This window comes from Caenorhabditis briggsae, assembly GCF_000004555.2.
Source record: "Caenorhabditis briggsae complete genome, chrV, whole genome shotgun sequence".
In the NCBI taxonomy this organism is placed as follows: Eukaryota; Metazoa; Nematoda; class Chromadorea; order Rhabditida; family Rhabditidae; genus Caenorhabditis; species Caenorhabditis briggsae.
This window is the reverse complement of record NC_013488.2, coordinates 17,289,405-17,311,426: the sequence shown is the minus strand read 5'-3', so window position 1 is coordinate 17,311,426 and position 22,022 is coordinate 17,289,405. Positions and strand designations below refer to the sequence as shown.

Below are 22,022 nucleotides of genomic sequence, written 5' to 3'. Positions count from 1 at the left end.
AATTTATAATTTTTTGTAGTTTGGAAAGTTTTGCGAAAAATTGAAAAATGGAAAGTACCGTAATTTTGGAAATTTTGTTTCATAAATCATGAAAATGTATTTTCCTAGTAAGCAGATTTTTAGCTTCAAAATGAGTATAAACAAGACATATGCTGAAAGTTTTCACGATCTGGGGAAAAATCGATTATCGATTTTTGTGAAAATCTACCGTATCTTGAGTAGTTTTCGAGCTGTATCAAGAGTTAATATTGTTCAGGAATGAGCGTGTTTAGTGCTCCAAAATGAGCCTAGATCACTTTTCCTCAAATTCATTTTTATTCAAGGGACCATGCGCCTTTAAATCTGAAATTTCAAACTTTTGTAAAACATATCGTGTTTGAGTTCATTTTGAAGCTCTCAACTAGCTCAATTCTTATCTCTTTTTCGTTTTTTGAAATTTCAGAAATTTTTTGAAGTTTGGGGCGAATTTTAAAAAATTCAGGTTACACATTTTATTGTACACATGACCCACCGGTTGACGTATATGTTTTTTTCGGGATAATGAGTGGATATATGGATAGAAATGGAAGTGATAAACTTCATTGGGCCACTTATCGTGAGCCAGCCCATTTAGCAAGACAGGGAAAGGAACACGCGTAAGTGCGCTCCAAAGAGAAGATTCCAAAAAATCGATAATTTGCAGTGGGCACAGATTAGATCCAAATAGTGCGGATCGGTCTGATGAGCGTATTTACATGATCTATTTACATGATCTCGCTTATTTACATGATCTCGTTTTTTTTTGCTAAATAACCCAAACGCCTATTTTGTGAGCACCGATTACGAGTTTTTCATATCGTACCATTTTAACGCATCCATATTAACCTATTGCTTGTGATAATTGCGAGATTTCTCTCGCTACTTACTGATTCTGTAAATGTATTAGGTTGGCGGGAAAGTCTTTGTCACTTTTTCAATAGTTTATTTCTCAAAGAAAAAATAACCGAATAATTAATTATATTGTCCATCATTATCAACAACATGTCTCCAACGTTCCCTCAATTTATGGATTCCATTGCGGTAGAATCCAGCCGGGCGTGAGGCAAAGTATTGTTTGAGTGCCGCTTCGACCGCTCCACGGGAATTGAAGCTTCTTCCTTCGAAGGCACGTGTCATATCGCCAAATAACCAATAGTCGGAAGGAGCAAGATCAGGAGAATACGGGGGGTGAGGGAGAACATTCCATCCATATCCCATCAGCTCCTGCTTCACTTGTTTCGAAACATGTGGGCGAGCGTTATCATGTTGATAGTACACTTTCTTGTCTTTCAGGGCCGAACGGTCGACTGCTTTCTTGAGGTTTCGTAGTTGAGTAGTGTAGAGGTCTCCAGTTATTGTTTTGCCCTCGGGCAGAAGTTCCCAGTAGATGGGGCCGTCCACTCCCCACCACACAGAGAGCATAACTTTTTTCGGATGAAGGTCGGGTTTGGGGACATCCTGTGGGCTCTCTCCTTCTCCAACCCACTGGGATTTCCTGTGGTGATTATCGTAGAAGACCCACTTCTCATCTCCGGTTATTAGCCGGTCCAGCCATCGATCGCCCGCGTGGAGAGTGAGAAGAGTAATCGAATCGTCGACTCGGCGGTCAAGGTTGGCTTGAGTCAGGTGATGAGGTATGAATCGACCAAAAAGTTTTCTCATTCCAAGAGACTTCAAACCTTCAAGGACTGTGCTATGGTGAACTCCGAATGTGACAGCTAGTTCACGGCTAGATTGAAATGGATCCGATTGCAATGCGTGCTTCAGCTTGTCCAAATCCAACTCACGGGGTCTCCCAGAGCGATCCTTTTCATCGAGCGAGAAGTCATCTTTTTCGAAACGATGGAACCAATTGCGAATAGTATTGTAGTGAGGGGCATGTGTGTTGTACACATTCTTCAAGAAAGTTTCCGAATCCTTCATCGTGGTGTGAGATAGGAAGAGGTAAATCAAAACATGTCTGATGTGAATAGCAGTGGGAACAAACATATCGTTTCAATTACAGATGAGGAGCAGGGAAGGAAATGGGGACTTGTTTATATGGAAGGTTCTTATCACCTTGTTATTCACTAGAGTCGATATCATACACAGCCTCCATATACGAGAACAGTGATTAAACAAACAGAGTGACAAAGACTTTCCCGCCAACCTAATATCCTGTGAACCTTTTTTAGAATTGAAAAGCCTTAAATTTTGTTGAAATTATATCTCACTGGTAACCAATAAAAGTGATTTAACATTTATTTTCAGTATTCACATGCAACATATGATAAAATCGGAAAAAAAATACTGTTCTTTCAAAAAAACCGGTAACTAAGACAGGGTTTCATCGAGAACCCTGCAAAACACCTATTGTATTATTCTGGTACAAAAAAATCGGGGATGTTGAAGAGAAACACCGTGGACGTGGTCGAAGGTCCCACAACGACAACTACCGTAATCTTAAAATTGTATTTTTCAGAAATTATTTTCTCGAGCTCTTCAGTCAACTTCTTCACTTTCAATAACTTTTCATTTTTAACTTGTTTCGGGAAACATAACGGAAAATTGACAAAAATCAGAAAAACCGAGAAAATAATAAATCCGGAAAATACAAAACTTTTAGGTTACTGTAGTTGTCGTTGTGGGACCGCCGGTGTTTCATTTCCACGTTTCCGTTTTCCCCCCGTTTGGGAAGTAAACTCTTTCAGAAATCGTGAATGGTTAATGATCAATTGCAATTAAATTTTTATTCAAGTTCGAAAAAATCGATTCAAGAATGGATAGGATACAGATTATTCATAAAAGAGAGATGAAAAATAAGTTAACATTTAGTTTCTCGCTACCGGTTTTTTGTAGCTTTTTGTGACATTTCTGGAGAGCAAATGATACTTCTCAATATCATCCAAAAGACGTTCCATCTTTTCCGTAATGACTCGTTTGTACCCCTCTTTATCCTCATTTTCTGAGCACATCATCAGTTTTCCCTGAATGTATTCTTTATATATTATAGGTGGTCTTCTACAAAAGAGACTACCTGAGTGACAGGGCCAAAAAGAGGCAACAAAGCAAGTCCTCCAGTGACAAAGTAGCAACGGTAGGATTCTTTCAACTGAAATTAACTGAAAAGTCTAATACATACATCGATAAACAACTTACCTGATCAAGGGTGTATGGTGCTTTTTCACTTTGAAGAGCTTCCAAGAAATATATATAAAACTGATTCAAGAGATGCTTCCAATGAGTCTGTCTATCAGCTCCAGAGAGAGTTGATACGAAGAGACGGACTATATCTTCAGCTGGATTTCCCATATGTATTCCCTGAATAATGTACGTTTCGAAAATGTTAACAAGTCTGGGTCTACTTACCGCGTAGTCGATTATTTTATCTGCAATTGGTTTTCCGTTTCTCTCCTTCCATAGAATATTGGTGGACCATAAATCTCCATGAACTAATACCGGTTGATTGATTCCTGAGTCAGAATAAGTTTACTTCAGTTTATTACTTGATTTGCTCCTTACCAACATATTTGTTGAGGTTACAAGCTAGCTCAAAATTCACAACTCCATGTCCAAACTCCTCAATCTTCTTCACTTTTTCATCCAATTTTTCGAGGTTGATAAGACGAGCCTGCTGGAGAATTCCTTTAATTCCATCTTCAGTTAGAGCTGGTCCAGCCAATTTAGCAAAATCGAATCCACTGATGCTATTCTTCTCTTCCTCGTTCAACTGAAGGGTACCGGCTTGGAAATAAGCAAGTGATTTCAGAACCTGAATACCGTAATTAATAAAACAAAGGTGTTCCTAGTTTTCTTACTGGATAGAGTTCTATCGGTTTCACATTGACATACAAATGTCTGACAACACTATTCTCAACGTATTCCATCCCGATGAATCCTTTACTTTTATTATCAGAATCGAACTTCTTGGAGAAGTAAATTTTTGAATTGAGCAGTGTTTCTCCTTTTTCCCACTTTTCCAAAATTGTATTCATATTGACTTCTCTGTTGTGAACTCCATGTGATTCTGCCTCCAACATCATCATAAGTCCTGCTTCTTGTTCTTTGCTCATGGGATTTGATCCCATCATTTGTCGTATTAGTCCTTGACAATGAACACAATATGGGATTTTTAAAACGAATTTCGAAGGAAGATGATCCGCATCGACGGTCCAATCAGGTTCAACTAGTATGATTCGGCTCATGATTCCCTTAAAAGGAGCGTCGGATGAATTAATCAAAGTACGGTTGATTTCTTATTTTCTTAAGTTGCTCATTTTTTGAATCATTCAATAAACAGTTTAAAAGCAGCATCAATATTACTGAAACTATGTCCGGTTCTGAGCAGCATACAGATCATCTGAATGAATTTTCTCAAAAAAGTTGTTAACTATAAAATTAGAGATCTGATTTGGATTCATTGAACTGAAAAGTTTCAGACTTCAACAAAAGTTCCTAATCCCTTTTGTAGGCGTTTACCGTATCTTGTCTAATAGCATCCCAGCCAAATCTTAAACTTTGAGCTCAATTATTTTGGTTCCTGTAAAAGATATAAAAAAGTGGTCAACTGACAAAATTTTTCTCATAATATCAACAATATTTTTTTAGTTGGCACAAAGTAAAAAGTAAAGAGTAGGGTTGTCTCACAGAGTATTTACGGTTCGGTATATCATCTGAAAGAATTTTCTCAAAAAAGTTGTTAACTGAAAAATTAGAGTTCTGATATTGATTTATTCATTTGAAAAAATTTCAGACGAAAAAGATATCTCATTATCCTTTTTGTGGAGATTCAATGTTGTGTTCTTGAACGAAAACTGTAATTTTGGATACCATAGTTCCTCTAATATAAGCCCACCCAAACCGTCAACTTTGAGCTCAATTATCTCGATTTTTAGAAAAGATATAAAACTCTGTGAACGGAAAAAAGCATTTATCCTAATACCGTATTTCCTCTAATAGAAGCTCATTGGCTTCTATTTTTCAACCTCTCTCCCAAGGTGGGCTTCTATTAGAGTTGGACTTCAATTAGAGGGTGGACTTCTATTTTTCAATGAATAATTTTCAAAAAAAATTGTGTTCAAAAAATTAGAAATTCGACAATTTGGAAGTTAAGAATTCTAAACTTTGGTGTTTTTTTAATTCGAAGTTTTAATTCTGCAATTCTACACTCCAAAATTCCGAATGAAATTCTGATATTCCAGAAACTGGAAATTCAAAATACAGGAATTCTGTAACTCAGAAATAGGGGAATTTTCGGTTTAGAAATTGAAAAATAGAAGCCCATGGGCTTCTATTAGAGGGTGGGCTTTTATTCGCGGGGTGGGTTTCTATTAGAGGTGGGCTTCTATTAGAGGAAATACGGTATCTCGCCGAAGGCGCACCAGCTTGCTGGTATATAAAACGCTAGAGGCGTTTGTCTGTCCTCTTGAGGATCTGCGGACTTTTGAAAAACTTGAAAAATAAATATAGATTTACGTGACCCTTTATGATAAAATGAGGAGTGGAGCGACAAACCAGTGAAAAACCATATTAAATCGCGTAGAAGCTTGCTGGTCACCAATAATTTATCAGTTGACACATTTTTGATATTTTTCACAGGAACCGAGATATTTGAACTCAAAGTTGACGGTGGGCTTCTTTTAGATGAAATACGGTATATATTTTTGGAGATTCAAATATCAAATAAAAGAGGTTTGGTTAATTTCTTACAAAAATTTACCTTAGAAGTTTGAAAAAGCACTTACATTTCCTTCTCCAATTAGAATATACTTGGTGTTCTTTCCGAGAATTGATTTCGTATTCAATTGCTCTTGAATCACTTCTTGAACATTCTTGTAGTGTGACATGAGTATTGAAGAGTCCATCTCCGTTTTCCAGAATACTAAGCTGCTTCATTTTTTTTTCAAAAAGTAGAACTTTTGCAGTACTTCTGAATTCCGTTATATACCCAAAGAAAAACACACGCGTAGTTTATGCCTAGATTCTCAGCTGTGTTTTATGTGAAGAGACGCAGACAAAGAGAGACAAGAACACAACTTTTGTGCTCAAGATTGGAGACTTTTTTTGTGTTTTTGAACTTATTCTTGTAGTTATTTTAGGATACTTGTGTCACATGAATTCTGGATTATTATTAATTTGAGTTCGAAGAGTCGGATTCATGTTTCATACGGTGCAAAAAAAACCGAAGCTGTCGCTGAGAAACCCTGGTGGCCGTAGCCGAGAATCCACAACGACAACCAAAAAAGGTTTACAGAGGTGTGATACCATAGTAAATACACCGGCTAGAAAAAAAAATGAAGAGAAATCGGCTCAAAATGGAACCAAATAAGAATATCACTTCAATTTCTGGCCGTAGGCCGGATGATGCTAGTCGAAATGTTCAAAAATTCAATAATTAATCAAAAATGCGATAATTTACAAAATTCCATAAAAATCCCAAAAAAACCAAAAATTGATAAGACAAGAAATTGATCAGACAAAAAATCTATAAGAGAACCAAAAAAGAGATGTGAAAAGATGTCAATTAGATTCAGTGCTTTAGTGCTTAAAAGACCCAATGGATTACTGTAGTTGGAAATTGTAAAGAATTAAATACTGTGGTTGAAATCCATAGGGTTATGGTAATCAAACATTTGCCTTGTTCAAACATTTGCCTTGTTAATCAAACATTTGCCTTGTTTGTACCCAAATCTGACACGTGGAATTCGAAATTTCGTTGAATCCACAATTTGGCGATCCACATGGCATGTATTTCTCATTGAGTTTCTAAATTTAATTAGGGATAATTAGGGGACTAATTATCACTTAATTACCTGCTCATGAAATCATAATTTTCAGCGATTTTTCGCTTTATTTCAGGTGGAAACTGGCTCCACGAGACCATTTCTATAATGAAAGGGAAATTGATTTTTGTCAAGAAATTTGAATTTTCAAATTTCAAATTTAACGTGTAAAACCTCGCAAGAAGTTCAAACAAGAAATCGCAGGTCAGAATTTGTAAATTCCACGTAAAATTTAAAATTTAAAATTTAAAAAAACATTCAAATTTCCCGGCAAAAATCACTTTCCTCTCAAAATGGTATCTTGGAGTCAATTTCCACCGGAAATAAAGCGAAAAATCGCTGAAAATTATGATTCATGAGCAGGTAATTAAGTGATAATTAGTCCCCTAATTATCCCTAATTAAATTTAGAAACTCAATGAGAAATACATGCCATGTGGATCGCCAAATTGTGGATTCAACGAAATTTCGAATTCCACGTGTCAGATTTGGGTACAAACAAGACGAATGTTTGATTTGTATTTATACGGGGATCGAGAAGTTTTTGAGACTGGAAATTCTGAAATTTGAGAATGGAGTTGTCGTTTTCAAGTGAGCAATGAATCAATAAGAAATTTTCAATTTTCATAAAATTGGGTCGAAATGAGTATGAACATGACCTGCTTTGAAGAAATTTGATTTTTTGAAAATCTTGACGCATTCTCAGTCTCTTGATGGAATTGCCGTGTTTCGGCTTGTTTTTTGTGTCTTGGCGCATTTTCAGTGCATTGGCGCATTTCTGGCGCCTTGACTCAAACATCGTTCTTTTTCAAGACATGTCACGTTTACAATCATTTTGATGGTCTTGCTCTGCTGAACTTAAATTTCTAATTTTAAATTTAAAAAATTAAATTTTCAACCCAAAAAAAGTGAAACTTTCAGATGTGAAAACTCGCCCGACTTGGCAGATTCCATTCAAAAATTCATTCCATCCACTTTGCCATTGAATGAAGGATTGCTCATTCTTAAATCTCTTCTGGCTCATGAATCAATTCAAATTTCAACAATGGAATGGGAAATTGAAAGATTCGTCACAAAAAACGAGTCGTTTAAACTCGGAAAACAAATGTTAAAACTTTTGGGAAAATCGAAATTCCGTGTCAAAGAGTTGGAATTTATGCATAATGTAGATGACACTTTATTGAGCTTTTTTCCCAAAATTTGCGAATGGAAAAATGTGGAAATAGTTCGAATAATTGGAATTAGTTTGTATTCGGAAAATATGCATCCGGTCATTGCTCATGATTATCATAGAATCGGTGACGTCGTTTCTGGAAAACCAGTTTGTGAGTTGAGAATGTATTTTTTGGAATCAGCTCGTTGAGACGGTCAGAATGAGCATAAATACGACTAGGTTTGGTTGAATTTATAATTTTTTGTAGTTTGGAAAGTTTTGCGAAAAATTGAAAAATGGAAAGTACCGTAATTTTGGAAATTTTGTTTCATAAATCATGAAAATTGTATTTTCCTAGTAAGCAGATTTTTAGCTTCAAAATGAGTATAAACAAGACATATGCTGAAAGTTTTCACGATCTGGGGAAAAATCGATTATCGATTTTTGTGAAAATCTACCGTATCTTGAGTAGTTTTCGAGCTGTATCAAGAGTTAATATTGTTCAGGAATGAGCGTGTTTAGTGCTCCAAAATGAGCCTAGATCACTTTTCCTCAAATTCATTTTTATTCAAGGGACCATGCGCCTTTAAATCTGAAATTTCAAACTTTTGTAAAACATATCGTGTTTGAGTTCATTTTGAAGCTCTCAACTAGCTCAATTCTTATCTCTTTTTCGTTTTTTGAAATTTCAGAAATTTTTTGAAGTTTGGGGCGAATTTTAAAAAATTCAGGTTACACATTTTATTGTACACATGACCCACCGGTTGACGTATATGTTTTTTTCGGGATAATGAGTGGATATATGGATAGAAATGGAAGTGATAAACTTCATTGGGCCACTTATCGTGAGCCAGCCCATTTAGCAAGACAGGGAAAGGAACACGCGTAAGTGCGCTCCAAAGAGAAGATTCCAAAAAATCGATAATTTGCAGTGGGCACAGATTAGATCCAAATAGTGCGGATCGGTCTGATGAGCGTCGTTATGAAGATGGTAACGTCAGCTACGGGAGACAAACCCAATGTGGAATGTGGGTCAGCCGGTATGCTGGGGATCGCGAAAAAGAGTTGAAATTGATCCATGACGTGAGTTTCAAAGCTTAAAAATGTGATTCCTGAGTTTGGTAGATCAAAAGTAACACAACGAATATAAACATGACTGGGTTTTGATGCTAAATTTTTAGACCAATATTCATCAGAATGACTGTAACCTACTTTTTTTGTTCCAAATGCTATAAAAACTATATTTCTGAATTCAGCAAGTAAAGACAATCGAAATGAGTATAAACATGACCCACTTTTGAGAATTTTGAATTTCGCGCCAGTCAGAGTGCAGAGAAACGAGACACACTGTGTCGCTGACCCCGAAATTCAAATTTACCCGAAATAAGTATTGTTTAACAGCAAGCTGGTGCGACTTCGGCGCGATTCAATCTATTTTTTTCAAATGTTCGTCGCTTCGTTTCTCACTTTTTCTAATTAAAAGGGCCACGTAAATATATTTTTCAATCCACAGACGGACACCGGGACGGACAGACGCCTCTAGCGTTTTATTAATAAGGAAGATACTGATTTCGAAGGAAATTTCATATTGATTTCGAAAATTCGTGTTTCATAGTATCAAGATGAATATTGTTTCGAAAAATTTGAAAAAAATTATGAATGAAAAATTTTGGGAAAAATGTAAATGACCATAACTCAGTTCGTCTAGTCCCAAATTTTATAAAACTAAAATTTTTGAATTCGGCAAGTCAAAACCTTTGAAATGAGTATAATCATGACCCACTTTTGAGAATTTTGAATTTCGCGCCGGTCAGAGTGCAGAGAAACGAGACACACTGTGTCGCTGACCCCAAAATTCAAAACAATCCAATATACGCCGTGTTTATAGTCATTTTAATGGTCTTGACGCGAAAAATTGAAAAACTTGAGTTTAAAAAAAGTTTGGAGTAAAAATAAAAAAGTTATGGACATTTTTCAAAAAATTTACATACAGAATTTTTTGATTTTTAAAAAGTTTTTTTAAAGTTTCGACGTGTTTGGTACAAAAAATAAAAGTTATTGCAAAATTAAAAAAAAAGACTGAAATTGATTTTTAAAAGAGAAAATTTAGGAAAATTTGGTCATGTTTACATTCATTTTGAAGCTTAAAAATCAATTTTTTTGGAACTTTTCAGCGTGAAAAATGTGGAATCGGAAGTTTGTGTCCAAAACACGCGGACCCATTTGACTATTGGTACTATCAGAATTTGCCACGTCGTCTTGTACAGGAACCATTCTGGACTGGATTCAAATGTGTTTTTTGCACCGCTGAAAATCCACATTTTCCAGCTACCCCAGATGATTTGCAAATTTTGATGCGAAAAATACAAATCGATGAAAATCGGAAAAGAAAAAATTCGATGGAATATCAAGAATTGAATCCAATGGAATATTCGTGGGGATTCGGAAGACCAAATCAGACGACGTCGGAGATTTTTGAAGTTTCTGAAGACGTGGTTGAGAAACGCGAATCTCGTTGGGGTACTTGGTTCAAAATCATTTTTCTACCAATTTTGATTTCTTTCTTTTTCTATGCAATTTTTTACTGAATAAATGATTTTTTGATTTGTATTACTGTAACTCTATTTATTTTGTTCAAGTTTTGACAATCTGAAATTGTTCTAAATTCAAGGTTGGCACTGATAATGTGCCAAGGCACGAAAAATGCGCCAAGGCACAGTTAACGAATCAAGGTACAAAAGACGGACCAAACATTTGTGACAGGACAATAAGATCGCCTGTCATATTCTTCTATTAGGTTAATTAATTATTCCGGACGCGGACAGATTGTTTACTCCTATTGCCCTTTCCACCCTTCTATTGTTTGTCCCGATTGACATCTCGTCGTTATAACAATCCTATTGACATCTCGTCGTTATAACAACAGTGGAAGGTGAACCACTATTCGTTTACACATTCTTCTCGTTTTTCGATTGTTCCAGAATAATTGTCGTGAGAAATTACGAAAATTGTGATTTTCTGATTCCGAGCTCGGGTTTTGTAGGGGCAGCTGTAATTGTTAAGTTTTTTAATTCTAGCACTTTTTGATTTTTTAAAAGTTTTTACTAAATTTACGCCAACGCTCGGAAAACGCCCTCAAGACACCGGAAATGCGTCAAGGCACTCAAATGCGTCAAGGCAAGGGAAACGCGTCAAGGCACCCAAAATGCGTCAAGGCACGTGAAATACGTCAAGGCACGAAAAATGCGTCAAGGAACAAAAAAAATTTCAAAGCACAAAAAATGTGTCAAGTCACCGATAATGCGTCAATGCACGAAAAAAACGTCCTGGAACAGAAAACTAGTGAATGCACGGAACATGCGTCAAAGCACAAAAAATGCGCATTGTCATTAAAAGTAAGCCAAGACACCGAAAATGCGTCAAGGCACGTGAAATACGTCAAGGCACGGGAAAGGCGTCAAGAAATGCCTCGAACTAAAATCAAGGTTTACTCGTAAAACGTGACAATTCAAAATTTGAGAAAAAGTGACAAATATTATTTTCTGGGGGCGAGGGAAAATAAATTATATTGTATGAAATTTCTTTTTTTTTGAAAAAAAAGTGATGTGATTTTTTTAACAAACTAAACTTGAGTTTTTCGTTTTCTCGTGAATTTTTTTTGAAAAATTAACAATTTGATAAAAATTTCAAAAATTTACAAATTCGAATTTCAAAAACTCAAAACTTTTAAAAATTCAAAACATTCCAAACATTCCAAACATTCCAAACATTCCAAATATTCAAAAAGTGTAAAATTGAAAAGTTCTGAGAAAATTTTTAAAATTGAAATTTCGCAATTTTTTCCCGTGCTCTGACACAATTTTGCTGCCTTGACGCTTCTCTCGTGCTTTGGCGCTTTTCCCGTTCTCTGACACATTTCTAGTCCTTCAGCGCATTTTCAGTGCCTCTACGCGTTTCCCTTGCATTGGCGTGTTTTTAGTGCTTTGGCACTTTCCCATGCTTTGGCGCTTTTCCAATTTCTTGACGCTTTTCCCGTGCCTTGACGCATTTTCGGTGCATCCAATGGTTTTCTGTTCCAGGACGTTTTTTTTCATGCATTGACGCATTCTCGGTGACTTGACTCATTTTTGGTGCCTTGACGGCTTTCCCGTGCCTTGACGCATTTTCCGTATCTCAAAATATTCATTTCTTAGTATGAATACCACCGAACTAACCATATTCGACGGAGAACAAGAAGAGGAGGCTATATACTCTGGACCAGTTATAGTTTTAATTCGGGATACTGTATTTTGGATCGTTGAACATCTGAATGGCTCATTTGAGCACTCTGTGATTATTATAAACCTATTGCATTTGATTATACTTCTCCAAAAAGATCTGCGATCAATATCGATTTTCATTCTGATGATTGGAATTTGTGTCTCTGATATTTTGGGATTTTCGGTTCTATTCTATAATTTGGGTTTGGAGAGAAATAATTATCAAAAGTTGAAAAATAATTTACGATTAAATTATCCGGAATACATGGCTTTATGTTTACCAGGATATTATTACAGTATCGATTTAATTGGGACAATTAAAGTGTTGATTTTAAATTGCACAAGACCAATTTCCATTTGGTTGGCTATTTTAATGGCATTTATTCGAACTTTATCGATTATTTTTCCAATGAGCAAGTTTGTGGAAAAATTGGGAAATGCGAAATTTGCGATTCTTTCGATTTTTGTTGTTTGTAGTTTTTGGATGATTTATTACTCGTGGGATTTGGTTTTTATTGAAAAATGGTGGTTTCCCGATCATATACAGTATACGTGAGTTGCATTTTTTGAAGTTCAAAAAATTAAGAAAACCTGGGAAACATGTGCCGTGACACATGTTCCGTGCCTTGACGCATTCCCCGTGCCGTGTCGCATGTTCCGTGTCTCGACGCCGTTTCTTTGCCTTGACGCATTTTAGGTGCCTTGACGATCTTTCCGTGTCCTGACGCATTTTGGGTGCATTGTTTCTCGGTGTCTTGGCCCAATTCCGGTGTTCTAGGGCTTTTCCCTTGCTTTAACGTATTTCACATGCCTCAACGTATTTCGCGTGCCTTGACATATTTCACGTGCCTTGGCACATTTCGGGTGACTTGACGCATTTCCGATGTGTCTCGGGTCAGTGCGTTGACGTGAATTTATTAAAAACTTTCAAAAAATTCGAAAAGTGCTGGAATCAAAAAATTTAACAATTACAGCTGCCCCTACAAAACCCGAGCTCGGAATCAGAAAATCACAATTTTCGTAATTTCTCACGACAATTATTCTGGAACAATCGAAAAACGAGAAGAATGGGAATATTTAGTTCGTCTTATTCCAGCGTTATTTTATCCATTTCTCACTTTATCATTGCTCATTGAGCTCATAAAAATACGAGAAAGACGGAAAATTCAAAAAATGGATGGGGATCAAAAATTTGACAGTACCACTATTTTAATTTTATTTATGACTATCAGTTTTATGCTATCAGAAGGATTGGAAGGAATTTCTAGTTTGGATATTTCCCACTGGTCTGATTTATATTTTGATTTTGTGTAAGTTTTTGGAGTTTTCGAATTCCAGAATTTCCGAGTTTTCATAATTTGGAATTTCTGAATTTCTGAATTTTTGAATTTTTGAATTTTTGAATTTTCGAATTTTTGAATTTTTGAATTTTTGAATTTTTGAATTTTTGAATTTTTGAATTTTCGAATTTTTGAATTTTTGAATTTTTGAATTTTTGAATTTTCGAATTTTTGAATTTTTGAATTTCTGAATTTTTCAATTTCCGGTCCCGCGTGGAAATTTTCACGACTCTCCGCTCTTTCAATGCTCTCTCCCATGCTTTTGTCTGTTTTTTCATGTCGTCTCAATATCGAAAAAATGTGAAAAAAATCTTTGGATTTTGGATCCCTTGGATTCCGAAAAATAGGATTTTGAAGTGTCGAAAATTGAGAGAGCGGAAAAATCAGGTGAATTGTTTTTTTTCCCAGTTGAAATCAATTTTTTTTTTGTTTCAGAAAACCATAAAAGTGGATCCGACAGTGTCTGGTAGTTTCAATTCTATGAAATCTCACAGTTTTTGATTTTTTTTCGAATTTTTGAATCTTAAATAAAAATTCTTTGTCTTTTGACGCATTTTTGGTGCCATCCGAAAATGCGCCAGGGCACCGGAGATGTGCCAAGGCTCTAAAAAAGCGCCAAGGGACTAAACATATGAGTTGGTGCATGCTTCGACGCATCTTTGATGGCTTGACGCATGTTCAGTGCATTATCGAATTGTTCGTGTCTTTGCGCGTTTACCGTTCGTTGACGCATTTCCCGTGTGTTGGTACTTTTTTGTGCTATTATGCACTTACCCTGCCTTGTTTCATTTTTTATGTTTTTTTTATGCCTTGGCGCATTTTCAGTTCCTTGACACATTTTCAGTTCCTTGACGCATTTTTCGTGCCTCGACGCGTTTCTTGGGCCATGACGCATTTTTAGTTGCATGTTCGAGATCTTTAATTTCAAATGTTATTCTAATTCTAAGCAGGTGAATTTTTGTTTGCAAAATGAGAAACAAACATTTTGCAATATGAATTTTCATTCTTAACAAAGAAACTTTCATGTATGGCGTGCATTCCAATTTGTATGCCGTTTTTGTTATCGTTTTTGGATTTTTAGCCTTTTTATTTTGGATGTTTGATAATGCCAGTTATAGTCCTACCGATATATGTTAATGTGTTTAGATCGAATAGAGAAAGGGACCGAGAGGTGATTTCAACAAAATCTGATTTTTTTTCAAATATTCGGAATTTTCAGTCAGCGGTATACCTGATAAATTATCATTTCTATCGATTGGTTTTTGTGTTTTTTTTGCTACGCTCATTTGTGATTGCGTAGCTTTTGTCTTACTGAAATTATACTATCCCTCTAAGTCAGCAATTCAAAAATTCGAAAATATCTGAATTTCCTTCATTTTCAACCTGTTTGTTTCAGCCACGATTCTAAAGTCATTCGAACTGTCTCAATTTTGAAATTAATTTATTTTATAATAATTCTAATTCTGTTCAATCTGACTCACACTCATCAAACTCTTTTGTCCCTTTTGGCCGTTCAAAGATTCCTTCTGTACTTTTTTCGAGATCAAGATTCACGTATTAATTTTGAAATGAAAAGTACAACCAAACTGATATATGGTATACATTTATTATGTTTTCTTCCAATTGTCTTACTTTTCGTTATTGGTCAAACGTATGGGCATGATGGAAGTCGGGAGAGGAACCTTTTTAACGTAATATTGAATAAATTTCATTAAAAACCCTTCTAATTCAGATGATGTCATATATTGCAAACTTCCTGATGGTTTTCTCCGCCATTCTATACATTCCCATCTACATTAGCATTTTTGGTATCCGCCATTTACCCAGCGTTGAAAAACACAAGCCACAAAATTATATCATTTATCGAACAATTCTCCTATACGCTTTCAAGACTGTAAGATTGCAAACTATGTAGCTCGATTTTCCATTTTTGTTTAGATACAAATTGTTTCCCTCCTATTTTTCCATCAAGCTCATTTAATGAATATTACGGTTTTCAGATTAAACAATTTTCAGAGAGAATCATGGTTTTTTTTCCAGAATGGTTCAAGTTTGAATTTCCACTTGGACTTTATATCGACCCCATTATTAATTGAAATACCGTATCTTTTCTGTAATCGACGGAATGTGATAGCAATGAAAAAACGATTATCCTTAAAGTATTTATGGTCTAAAATAAGGAATCGAAACAATCAAGTAGGAGGAATTAATACTCAAACTGCAATTTCTTATATTCAGTCGACTCATGTTTAACGACTTTTGTTTCGAATAAAAGATAAATGGTTACCAAGTAAACAAAAAACAAAGATAAGATATGTGAAATTGAGTTTTTCGGCTTCTCTTCATGAGCCAATCTTTTCAAATTGAACTTATCTGAACCGTTTTGACCTGCTGATTCTGATTATATAGTTTTTATTAATCTATTTTTTAAATGAACAAAGTTATGACTCGTTTTACTGTGAACAAAGTTATGACTCGCTACCTGATTAGACGCCGACAACTAGAGTGTCTGTTTTCTCTGCGTCTCTCGAGCAATCGAAGCAATCGGGTAAGAGGAATTGATAATAATCAAAATGCAATCTTTCTTATATATAAAACGCTAGACGTGTCTGTTGGTCCTAGTGTCCGGCTGTCCGGTTTTGGGTTTCAAATAAGAACTAGGCCGCCGCCAAAACTGAACCCGCGGCCCTTCGGACAACGGCTGCGCATGCACCCAGTTGTGCCATGAAGGCCACACCAGGAGAGAGAAGGGAGGGCGTACATGTTCTACCCTTTGAGAAAGAGAAAGCGAAAAGTGAGGGGTGGAGCGAAAAACCAGAAAAAAATATTGAATTGCGCCGAAGGCGCAGCAGCCAGCAGGCTGGTTTCTTATATTCAATCAACTCAAGTTTAACGATTATTTTTCAAATAAAAGGATAAATGGTTTTTGAGAGAGCAAAAACTAAAGAGAAAACATATGAAACTGGGTTGTTAGGCTTTTCTTCATAAACAAACATAGTCAAATTTGGACTCATTCAAACCGTCTTGACTTGCTGATTCTTTTCATGTAATTTATATTAATCTATCTTCAAAATTAGCAAAATTAGAAGCCTTCTTGCGCGCGCTACTTGCGGAGACGCCGACAGCTAGAGTGTATGTTTTTTCTGCGTCTTTCATTTGTTCCCTGAAAACCTTCACCGCCGTGTTCATACTTATTCAAACCGTCTGGATCAGTTGAATGTGGTCATCTAACTTTTTTCGATCTACCTTGAATTTTTAAAAAGTTAAAGGCAGTTTTGCGAGCCTGGAGACTTATCAGCGCATTTTACGAACTTTTGTTCTTTCAACGCATTATTGGTGCATTAACATTTTTTGAGCTTTGATTCTATTTTTCAAGATTCGAAAATCAGACTAATTCGAAATATTTGATTTCCAGTTAACACCTGTTTTTAACAAGCAGGTGTGTAGCAAAGGAAAACAAGAAATTTCAAATATTTCAAATATGAACATTCTCAGACAAACATTGCCACAAAAATGTCTGAAATTCTGATAGCAGTTTTAACTATCGTTACTATTTTATACCTTGTTTTTGGAATTTTAGCTATCATTTTCTTTTTTGGGTGTTTGATAATTCCAGTGATTGTTCTACCGGTATATGTTAGTGTGTTCAGATTGAATAGAGAACGGGATCGAGAGGTAACTTTGAGCTTGTGTATCTTGGTTACTGTAAGAGATACCAAAAAGTTGTGAACTGATAAAAAGTTGGCCACATTATGATAAATAATTTATCATTAGACCACGTTTTGATATCTTTTACAGTAACCGAGATCTATTGATTTGCAGAGTGCTGTATACCCAATAAATCTTCATTTCTATCGACTGGTTTTTATGTTTTATGGTGCGTTTATTTTTGATCTCGCTTTCATAGTCCTATTCAACATTTATTATTACTCTAGGTCTGTGAGATTTCCGATGTCGATTGATTTCAAATTTTGCAGACATGATCCTAACATGATTCAAACTTTATCAATTTTGAAATCACCTCACTATATAGTCGCTCTGGTTGGGATCAATTTGGCCTACGCCCATCAAACACTTTTGTCCCTTTTGGCTGTTCAGAGATTCCTTTTGTACTTTTTTCCCGGCTTAGAGCCACATATCAGTTTTGGAATGAAGAATACCACAAAATTGATATATGCAATCCATTTTTTGTGTTTTCTTCCGGTTATCATATTTATCATTATCACACTGGTTCAGTTTACGATCGGTGAAGCGTATCCAGTTAATCCAGAAATGGAAGGATATTTAAATAATGTAAGTAGTGTAGCAACAGGTAGTGTAGTAACGTAGTACGGTGCGGTACAGTAGCGTAGTAGCGTAGTAGCGTAGTAGCGTAGTAGCGTAGTAACGTAGCGCCTTCGGCGCGATTTGACCTATTTATTTTACTTTCAGATAACGGGATTTATTACAAACGCTCTAATGGGTTTCTCCGCTATTTTATACATCCCAATCTACATTAGTATTTTTCGCCTTCGCCATTTACCGTCTGTTGAAAAAAATAAACCACAAAATTATATTATTCTTCAGACCATTCTTCTATATGTGTTCAAGATTGTAAGACTTTAAACTGTTTTGCTCGATTTTTCATTTTTTTTTCAGATGGAAATTCTTCTTTATCTGTTTCTGCATCACGCTCGAGTTATAGACATAATGGTTTTTCCATAAAAAATGTTTTATTAAAAACTCACGGTTTTTTTCAGCATGGTTCATTTTATCATTTTCAACTGGACATTTACTCAACCCCATTATTAGTTCAAATACCGTATCTTTTTTGTAATCGACGGAATGTGGAGGAAATGAGAAAACGATTATCACTAAAATGGTTTTGGTCTAAAGTATGGAATCGAAAAAATAGTCGAGTTGGGGGAATCGATAATAGTCAAACTGTGATTTCCTATATTCAATCGACTCACGGTTAACGATTTTTTATTTGAATAAAAGATGAATGGTTATTAAGAGAGCAAGAAAAAAGAATAGACGCATGAAATTGGGTTTTTTTGGCTTCTTTTCATGAGCAAATCTAGTCAAATTTAGACTCATTCAAACTGTCTTGGCATCCTGAATCTGGTCATATAATTTGTATTCCTCTATCTTAAAAATGAACAAAGTTATGACGAGTTTCACGCGCGCTACTTTAGAAGACGCCGACAGCTGGAGTGTTTGTTTTCTCTGCGTCTCACAAGTTTTTTTTTCTTCAATTATTTCCAACTGTCAGTCTACAATCAACCTTACCATTAGCGTTTTTCTGTGCTTGTCACGAACTTTTTTTTCTTTACGCGTTTTCCGTGCATTGGCGCATTTGTTCATTCTTTGACGTATTTTTGGTGCTTTGACGCACATTCCGTGCCTTGACGCGTTTTCCGTGCCTGGACGCTACCATTTGTACTTTAACGGATTTTCCGTGCCTTGGCGCATTTTTGTGCCTTGACGCGTTTCACGTACCCAAAAAATGTGGTGGCCTAGAAAACCACATTTGCAAAAGTTAGGCCCCCATGTCAAAATGGGCTAAAAACACACCAGAGTCATGTTAGGACATTTTTAGGTCATTTTGAAGTAGTGGCCTAGAAAACCAAATTTGCAAAAGTTAGGCCACCATGTCAAAATGTAGCACACTGACAGTTTCAAACAGGCACAACAAAAAACAGACAGTTTCTAGGTCACCGGCCTTGTAATCCTCTCGGACATTAAAGTCGATTAAAAATCGACAAAAGTCGATTTTTTTCACTTTCATCGATTTTCACTTTCATCGACTTTTGAAAAGTCGTTTTTTGTCGACTATTTGAATTTCGATTTTTGATCGAGTCGACGAAATCGACACCGATTTTCACGATTTTCGTCGATTTTTGTCGATTGTCAACAATCGACACAACACACTGATCAAGGCGCTGAAAACGCAGCATCGCACCGAAAATGCGTCAAGCTACGGAAATAGCGTCAAGGCACGGAAAAGGTGGCGAAGCACCTAAAATGCGACAAGTCATGGAAATCGCGTCTAATTACCGAAAATGTGTCAAAGCATGGAATATGAGTTAATGCACCGAAAACTAGTCAAAGCACGGAAAACGCGCCAAAGCAAGACAATCGTGTTTAGCCCCGGAAAAAGTGGCAAAGCACCGAAAATGCGTCAATGCACGGAATATGAGTCAAATCACTGAAAACGAAAGGCTACGTTCTAAACTTTATACCCAAAACTAATCAAATGTGCAGGTGAATTTCAAAACCCCAAAAACTATAAAAGGCAGGCGACCAGTAACGTAATCGCTCTTTCACATTTGAAATGTCTGACACTGATAGTGCGTTTAAAACTTTAAAATGGGAATCTTGGAAAATGATTCACCAGTTGGCTTCGGCGATTCTTATTTGGACATTAATAGCAGCAATGGTTTTGCCAATTATAGTCACACCAATTTATATAAGTGTATTCCGGTCAAATCGAGAACGGGATCGAACGGTAATTTGAATTTTTCAATTTTTTGGAATTTTCAGTTATTTTCAGACACCTGTGTATCCCATCACTTATTATTTCTACAAAATGGTTTACGCCTTTTATTTGACAATAATTTTCCTATTCCTATTGTATCGTTATGAGTTTCTGTAAGGTTTTAGGCCCACAGTAATTAAAGACAAATTTTAGTTTCAGACCTACCGAATTTTACAGTAAATGCCTAGCTGCTGTTCCCGTCTTATTTGCTGTACATTTGGTGCATGTCCACCATATTCTTATATCCTGTTTAGCAATTCAGAGATTCCTTCTGTACTTTTTTCAAAATTCGGAGAAATTCGTTAGTTTTGGACTCAAAACTACCACTAAAATCATATATTTGATTCATTTTGTATGCTTCATTCCGTTTCCTGCAGCTTTTCTCATTAATAAGTTCATTTTGAATGATATTTATGATATGAGAGAGTTTTCAATGCTTTTATCAATGGTGAGAATTGAAAAAGAGCCAGTAGGTGATAAAAACTGCTTTTTCAGACATATATAAAATGCCTGAACTGGATTATTATATCGTCTGCATTATTATACATTCCAATACACATTAGTATATATCGTCTTCGTCATTTACAATCTATTGAAAAACAAAAACCCCATAAATACATTCTTTATCAAACAATTATCCTGTTTTGTTTCAAAATTGTAAGTTCTGGCTAAAAAAATAGTCAATAATAGAGCTTTGAGCTTGGTGACCTAGAAAACCAAAACGTTTCCAAGTGACGCGAATTGAAGTCATTTGTATCATGATTATTTTCAGGTTGAGTCGTTATCTCTTTCAAGAGTAATACTGGACAATCGGGAAGATCAGTTATTTGCACCAACTGTAGCAGATATTTTTGTCACCCCATCACTGGTTCAAGTACCGTATCTTTTTTGTAATCGACGAAATGTTCAGGCAATGAGAAAACGATTATCACTGAAATATGTATGGTCTAAAATAAGGAATCGAAATAATCGAGTGGGAGGAATTAATAATAGTAATAATCAAGATACAATTTCATATATTCAATCGAGGAATGTTTAAAAGCTTTTATTAGAAAAAAAAGAAAAAAATTAAGAGAAATAGGAGACGCAGAGAAGCTATATTCGCAGAAAATGATTATTTTGGAACGAAATAATAAAAAAAACCCCCCCACAATTTGACAAATTTAATACTATTCATGACAGTTTCCTTTATTCTTGCCGAAGGATAAATTATTATTTTATGGGCTTATAGCATATAACACTATTGTTCATCCTAATTGAAGTATGAGTTGGATGTAAGGGCCCAGTCTGTGTGTCCGCATGTCCCGATGTCCTTTTTCAGAATCTATGCTACTACTGCGAACTATATCGTTATAAATTTACGAACTCTTAATTCTCTATCTCACGCATTTGTGTGCTTTTTCATGTCCACACACTATCGGGAAACTGTTCAAATTATTCGAAGGTTTAACTTTATAAATTTCCAATTAATTTCCAATTTAAAAACAGGTACAAAACACCCGAAACAAATTAAATATTGTACTCTCGAATTGTGGGTTTTGTACCCCTAAATCACTTTGTACCACCTAGTATCCTCAAATCGTTGTACCCTCCGATATATGTGCTCAATAATTCAGATTTCGAAAAATGAAATCTTTTTTTCCAGATATTCGAACTGGGAAAAGTGATGGAAAGTGGTAACGATTGCGCCAGAGTATTGTCGAATTTTCGAAGTTTATAACCAACTTAACATTTTTTTAGAATTCGAATTTTTGTTTAAATAAAGTCTGAAAAGAATGAAGCTTTAAAAAAAGATTTTCACTAAATGTGTGTCAAAGGCACCACAAACGGGCCAAGGCACAACAAATGCGTCAATAGACAAATATTGAATTAAGGCTCGAAAAAGCGTCAAGGCACGGAAAAAGAGCCAAAGGCACCGAAACTGCGTCAAGGCACAAAAAAGACGCGGAAAAGAAGTCGTACATTAAAAATC

The 22,022-nt window shown here is 35.7% G+C and overlaps 6 protein-coding genes across 6 annotated transcripts; 5 read left to right on the top strand and 1 right to left on the bottom strand.

The window, feature by feature from the left end:
• Nucleotides 1–540: 540 nt before the first annotated feature.
• Nucleotides 541–788, top strand: CBG18620 (the record flags this gene model as incomplete). Its single annotated transcript, XM_002638361.1, has 2 exons — nt 541–635; nt 683–788. 2 exons carry the CDS (start codon nt 541–543, stop codon nt 786–788), a joined length of 201 nt encoding a protein of 66 aa, XP_002638407.1.
• Nucleotides 789–2,828: 2,040 nt separating this feature from the next.
• On the bottom strand, nt 2,829–5,861 carry CBG18622 (the record flags this gene model as incomplete). The annotated part of the gene is made up of 6 exons (XM_045238446.1): nt 2,829–2,984; nt 3,035–3,109; nt 3,157–3,470; nt 3,520–3,769; nt 3,816–4,208; nt 5,742–5,861. 6 exons carry the CDS (start codon nt 5,859–5,861, stop codon nt 2,829–2,831), a joined length of 1,308 nt encoding a protein of 435 aa, XP_045096538.1.
• Nucleotides 5,862–7,196: 1,335 nt separating this feature from the next.
• CBG18623 lies at nt 7,197–10,519 on the top strand (the record flags this gene model as incomplete). The annotated part of the gene is made up of 5 exons (XM_002638363.2): nt 7,197–7,369; nt 7,700–8,103; nt 8,663–8,816; nt 8,864–9,014; nt 10,106–10,519. 5 exons carry the CDS (start codon nt 7,197–7,199, stop codon nt 10,517–10,519), a joined length of 1,296 nt encoding a protein of 431 aa, XP_002638409.2.
• Nucleotides 10,520–12,125: 1,606 nt separating this feature from the next.
• CBG18624 lies at nt 12,126–15,783 on the top strand (the record flags this gene model as incomplete). Its single annotated transcript, XM_045238445.1, has 5 exons — nt 12,126–12,742; nt 13,165–13,500; nt 14,927–15,221; nt 15,263–15,424; nt 15,571–15,783. 5 exons carry the CDS (start codon nt 12,126–12,128, stop codon nt 15,781–15,783), a joined length of 1,623 nt encoding a protein of 540 aa, XP_045096539.1.
• A 217-nt stretch (nt 15,784–16,000) lies between these two features.
• On the top strand, nt 16,001–18,488 carry CBG18625 (the record flags this gene model as incomplete). The annotated part of the gene is made up of 5 exons (XM_045238444.1): nt 16,001–16,078; nt 17,353–17,823; nt 17,962–18,123; nt 18,169–18,222; nt 18,270–18,488. 5 exons carry the CDS (start codon nt 16,001–16,003, stop codon nt 18,486–18,488), a joined length of 984 nt encoding a protein of 327 aa, XP_045096540.1.
• Nucleotides 18,489–19,846: 1,358 nt separating this feature from the next.
• CBG18626 lies at nt 19,847–21,089 on the top strand (the record flags this gene model as incomplete). Its single annotated transcript, XM_045238443.1, has 5 exons — nt 19,847–20,020; nt 20,066–20,163; nt 20,210–20,498; nt 20,546–20,707; nt 20,823–21,089. The coding sequence occupies 5 exons, from the start codon at nt 19,847–19,849 to the stop codon at nt 21,087–21,089; spliced, it is 990 nt and encodes a 329-aa protein (XP_045096541.1).
• Between the last annotated feature and the right edge of the window lie 933 nt (nt 21,090–22,022).